The sequence below is a fragment of the Vidua chalybeata genome, chromosome 5 (assembly GCF_026979565.1).
Source record: "Vidua chalybeata isolate OUT-0048 chromosome 5, bVidCha1 merged haplotype, whole genome shotgun sequence".
Classification (NCBI taxonomy): Eukaryota; Metazoa; Chordata; class Aves; order Passeriformes; family Viduidae; genus Vidua; species Vidua chalybeata.
Window position 1 is genome coordinate 24,537,230 of NC_071534.1, and position 5,888 is coordinate 24,543,117.

General features: G+C 37.2%; 1 protein-coding gene across 2 annotated transcripts in view; it reads left to right on the top strand.

Moving 5' to 3' along the window:
* GNPTAB (N-acetylglucosamine-1-phosphate transferase subunits alpha and beta) overlaps positions 1 to 5,617 on the top strand; it is a 37,554-nt gene extending 31,937 nt beyond the window's left edge. Inside the window, exons 19-22 of one of the 2 annotated variants that reach the window (XM_053942182.1) lie at positions 1,567 to 1,734; positions 3,253 to 3,343; positions 3,879 to 3,936; positions 4,410 to 4,496. In XM_053942182.1, the coding sequence (XP_053798157.1) occupies positions 1,567 to 1,734; positions 3,253 to 3,343; positions 3,879 to 3,926 (307 nt within the window). In that variant the 3' untranslated portion in view covers positions 3,927 to 3,936; positions 4,410 to 4,496. Of the gene's footprint in view, positions 1 to 1,566; positions 1,735 to 3,252; positions 3,344 to 3,878; positions 3,937 to 4,409 lie in introns of both variants that reach the window. The other variant, XM_053942181.1, reaches the window with a different exon arrangement.
* The last annotated feature ends 271 nt before the right edge of the window (positions 5,618 to 5,888 follow it).

The following is a 5,888-nucleotide window of genomic DNA, read 5'->3' on the forward strand; positions in this document are numbered from 1 at the left end:
GTCCCAGGAGTGTTTGGTTTGCACCCTTAAGGCAAAGTGAGCATTAATTGTCTAGGCATTAATTCTGGAATATCCAAAGGAATGTCATGTTTGGTTCCTTTTGGATGAATTTAAACAGTCTTTCCATTAGATATGGGCTAATATCCTCATCAGTCCTGTACTTCGCTGTGTGTAGCAACCTCTCAGTCTGTAAGCTGTATCTCTTTTCCATGAAGCTAAACAGGAATATACACTTTAGGAATACAGCTACTGCATTCCCAGGGCTAATGAGCTGCCAGTCCAAGGGATGAGGTCAGGGATAGTCCAGAGTTAACTCCCAAAATGCTTAGAGTGTAGCCATGATTGCCATAAACAGCTGCTTTGCACAGTATTACTTGATACAGGAGATACAGCCTGCTCGTTTTTGGAGAGGCATATTTTTCCTTCTCAGACGTAGCAATTTGAATGCCTGGTTATGCCCTGCACATAATTGTCTAGAGCAAGGTTACCAATTGTGCCAGATGCAGTATGTTGCCATTCAGTGCTAATTCCCTGTGTGGGCTGAAAGACAAGCTCCAGAGTTCTGCTTATTTCCAGATTCCTGTAGAAGTCTGAACTTTGCTCTTTGGGGGAGCACACCATACTATAGAGAATACAGCTGACCAGAACTGCTTATTTACAAAGGTTAGCAGTGACAAGGCATATGTCATCAGATATGATTTCTGCCTCTGGGGAAAATGTAGGGTCTTGTATCTCACAATATAAATAAAGCACATAGCCTTGCCCAAATGTGGGAAGGGGAATTTTTGTTGTCAAGCACCAGGTCAGAGTGGCCAAGAGTACATAGCAGTGTGGCACACTAGCTGATGCTTTAGTGTCAGTTATTTGCAGTCACTTAGTTCCATGTTTTTTACATGAGAAATAGCTCTCTGCAGGGGCCATTATTGGGAGTGTGCTAATTTGGTCACAGTGATTTCCATGTAAATTCTATCCAAATTGTTGTTTTTTTGTATTTTGGTTGGTTATACAGGTCCATCTTTGAGTCTGTGATTTGACGGACCAATTTATATAATGTTCTCAGTAAACCAAAGCCTAGGGATCAAGCTGTGCCCTGTCTTACACAACCTAATATAGTTTTTATGTTGATTTTCTCTAAAGAATTCAGCATTTGTATAAAGCATAATACTTTTGTATGTTTCCCTCCTACAGTGGAGCTCACTTTGTTATTTAAGAGACTTTACTCATGATAATTCATAGATATAAAAATCCTTACTCAGATTGTAATGCTCTGTTCAATGGGCTCTGGGATGGTGCACATTCTAGTGCCCATTAGATGGCAGCATTATATAACTAGAAATGTGGCCTGTCACTGGATTCTTCTGAGGTTTTGACTTGCTGTCAATCCTAGTGCTCTTAGAATTAAAATAAAATTAATTTTAAATAATGTAACAATAAAAAATGTCTGTTTGGTTTAAAAATGATATGGCTTCAATTTTGTTTTAAAGGATTATGTTTGTGTTACTAGTTTGGCAATACCTTTCCCATCTTATCAAGGAAATATTCCAACAATGTCATCTTGTTTCCTAGAAAATTTGTTTGCCTAAATGACAATATTGATCACAATCATAAGGATGCACAAACAGTGAAAGCAGTGCTTAGGGATTTTTATGAGTCGATGTTTCCCATCCCTTCCCAATTTGAACTGCCAAGAGAATATCGGAATCGTTTCCTTCACATGCATGAGCTCCAAGAATGGTATGTTCCACAAGTCCTTTTCAAGTTACTGTAGTGCAGTAATATATAATTACCTAAAATACTGCTAACAAGCTGATTTTCCCTCATTATTGTCATGAAAGAGTTAACAGTGAAAATAGTGTGATGATATTTTAATGGACTAGAATATGAGGTCTGCAGGATTTGGGTTTTTCCAGTGCTTAAATTGTCATCAATATTTTATCAATTGTTCCTAACCTACTGCAAACAAAAGTTGTTGGTTTGTTCCTTTGTTTGGTTTTTTTAAAAAATAAAACAGGAATTCTAGCTTTCTTTAAATGTAAAAAAACCCCAAAACCATTATTATATTTCTAAGTGTTTTTTTTCAATCCATCACATAGCAATAACCATCTGGATAAAAATCAGAAAAGATACGTGTCTCATTTTTGTATAATATGTAAAATTTTGGTGTATGCTTATCTCTTGCCATATTATAAATAACTACTGAAGAAATTGAAGTAGTTGACTTGAAGACAAGCAAAATGTTGACAGATACAGTGACAAAAATGACACAAGACTAACATAAGTAAGCCTGTTGCTGATCAGCAAATCATGAGAAATAGCTGTTAATAAGAAAATAGAAAGTATTAAAGGAACTCTAGAAGGAATCAGAAGGCTTGTAGGTGTGATTGTAATGCTACAAGCCCTGCTGTAGTAGTGGTGGAGGGACCAGGGGCCAAACCCATTTCAGCAATTAGCTTTAGAAATTTGTGCTAGAGAAGTAGACACAGTATCAGCTCCCTTTTAGAGACCCTCTATCAAAAAGCTCAAAGAGACACTTTGTTTTGTCTTGTTTGTAGCCAAAGATGATTCTACCAGAGTGTGTTAAGGCAGGCTAAAGTTCTGGTGGAAATCAAAGTATTTTCAGAATCACAGGACAGCCCAGGTTGCCAGGGTCCTCGAAAGATTATGAAATCTGGCCCAGCATTTCATGGGAAAAGGTACTTAGATGAGACTATCTCCTGCCAGTGCTCAAGTGTCCTGGCTACAGGTGTATAACGATAGTACATAAGGGAATTGCAGTTTAGTCAAAAAGGATATAGTGTGACTGCAAAACCACAGCTGCCACGAGTAGATGTGACACTTGGGGATGTAGTTTAGGTGTGGACTTGGCAGTGTTAGCTTAACAGTTGGACTCGATCTTTGAGGTCTTTTCTAACCTAAAAGATCCTATGATCTAGCACCCTGAGCAGTCATATCTTGGAAGCTTCCAGTGCTGCAGATTCTACCCTGTCTCTGGGGAGACTGCTTCAGAAATGATTGTTTTGACTGTAAAAAAGATTTCCTTATATCAAGATGAAACCTCTCCCAGTCCAACTCGTAGCTGTTGCCCTTTATCCTCTCTATGTGGCTCTTCATGAAGAGAGAGCCTATGTCCTCCTTTTAGTCACTCTTTAAGAACTGGAAAAAACTTTCTTTGCATGCTTTGTGGAAACTCTTTAAATATTTGAATTTATGATATATTAAGCTGTTTTTCTGTTTCCTTCTTTCTTTGTCCAGGAGGGCATATAGAGACAAGCTCAAATTCTGGACCCACTGTGTTCTAATAACACTTATTCTATTTACAGTCATCTCATTTTTTGCTGAACAGGTAAAGTTAATATCTTCTTACCAAATAAAAGACTTCAGGATAACATTGGATGGATTTTTAAAATAAGTTTTGAAGAGTAGCTAGAATTTTCCCTTCATAAAAGTAGTAAAGATGTTACATGACTCATGATTAGGTTGCTTTAATTTTTAAGTCACCATGTTGAGATTCCTTGAAAAGAGAGTTGTATGGGGAGGAGGAGAGTGCCTTCACAGGTGCCTTGTGACAGTGAAGTCCATCACCAGTGTGTTAAATTTGGATGCTCAAATTCAGAAATTGTTTTTGAAATTCTTGGTCTGTTAACATAGAGGAAGGAAAATTAGTGCGGAAGGGGATCTTAAGTTACTTAAAGGCCTTATCAAAATCTCTTCCCTAAGTAATTGCAAAGACTTCTACTGAATTCAAAAGGTTTTGAATCTGATTCAAGGGGAAAAAACCCTTGACTTCTGCAAGCTTAAAATGGCTTTCTTGAACGTGATTAGTCCTGCTAAACTCAGAGGGAGTCAATGGAACAAATCATGTGGGTAATTCTTTGCAGGTTGGGGCCTTAAGTAACACTTTCCGTGGTCTGATGAAGAGGGTGTAATTCTTGAAAGGTTGGCTTTTGATTATTATTTTTTTCCCACCTGTAACTTTTGCATGACTCTATCCCTTGATTTTCAGCCTTTTTTATATATTAGAAAACTCCATTAGCAATTTGGTTTTGGAAGGGGATACTCAACTCAGTGGTACAGTTAGGAATCTAAGTACCATTTTAAGATGCTAGCTTTGTGCTGTTTTTTTAAAAATAGAATGCAGCCTGGTGTTAATTTAAATACACAAATTATCTTTTAAATAATCAGAATAAAGGCGTGGTGTATTTTTTCACTTTCTGCTTGTATTCTGATCATTGAGAAGTCTAGTGGAAATGTGCACATCTAATAGATGAATTGGAGTAAAAAACAAAAGTTCAGTACTGAGTATTTACCATGGGTGGTACAGATTTGATAGTCTGTAGGATCAAAACGTGACCAGCTGTGGACCTTTAGCCCAGCAGAGAACTACATATTGTATTTTTTTCTCTCCTCAGCTAATTGCACTTAAACGAAAGATTTTTCCAAGGAGAAGGATCCAAAAAGATGTTGGTCATGAACGAATCAAAGTGTAGAAGAGCTTTATTTTGGAGATCAGTCTACCTCAAGCTGTGATTAAGCATTTTAAATGTCTCTTTCATAAGTGTCTTTTCTGGTTTGCTGTTTAACTACATTGATATGAAGAAAAAAAATCATGCACCTACATTCAAATCTCTGCAGTACTCTTCATGATATAAAAGCTGCTGGAGCTGTGGCAATGCAAAATAACAACAAAAAATAATTGCAGAACATCTGTACATAGGCAGTTTTCAACAGATCTTACTTTACAACTCTTAGTTCATGGCCATGTTATCCTTTTTTATAAAAAGGGTTACCTAAACAAATGTAACTGCATTTATTGCAGTGGATGTTGCCAACTAGATAAAATGTTGGAAGGAAAAGTTTTTTGGGATCAGCTTAAGAAGTCCTTGATCTTGCATTCCAAAGCATTTTGCAAATTTCTGTCATTGCTGCTTTTTTTAGCCCTCCAGGGAAAATTGAGAATTATGTAGCTTGTCATTTAAATTTAGAATACATTTATAGATGTTGACATTCTTTAAAGCACAGTGACAATTCATCTCCCTATTTGTAGTGTATAATTGGGATTTGAAAGAAAGGTATGCTACTAAAAAATTACACAGTAACAACATCTAATGGTTTGTTTGGAAGATGTTTTATATCTGGTGTATTATAGTCCAAAGAATACAGAAAGAAATGGTGTTATTTCCTGGCTTGATTAAAAAGAGAGGGTTGTAATCAAAGGAAAATGATCAAGGTAAAATATTTTACAAGCATTGTAAATCAAAAAGCAAAAGTGCCTCTATATGAATGGGTAACAAACTGTTTCAAAGTAGAAAAGTATGGGGAGCAGTGTTTCACTTCATAAAACAATATTTGTACTGACATACAAAGCTGTGGTGTTTTTAAATTTCACAGGGTTTGGTGCTGTATTTTGCTGAGAAATGGGAGTAGTGTGGTTTTATGTGGGAAAGGGTACTGAATCTTTTCAAGCAGAAAATTTTGGTGGTGTATCTTCACATAATTGTATTAGCAGTATTCAAAAAGCATTAATTTTTTGTAATCGGATGTTGTACAAAATGTATGTGCATATGTATTGTAAGATACTTGGCTTGCTTTCGAGTTAACTAAAACGTGATGAAAGTTTCGTCTGCCGTTTCTGTTTCAAAGTCAACCAAAGCTCACACATTTTGGTAAATTAGCCAGGAATCTGTATGAATCTTTACGTCAGAAGTTTTTATTTTTTCCGTTAAAAACCTTGCAGCTTTAATGATTCAGTAGTAATCTGAAGCACGGCTCCGTTCTCAAAGCGGGACGAAGCTTTCGAGCAGCGTGAGGATCCGCAGGCGGTGCCCGGCCCCGCTCCTGAGGGCGGCGGCGCCGCGTCCCTGCCGCGCCCCTTCCCGCCCTTTCCCGGC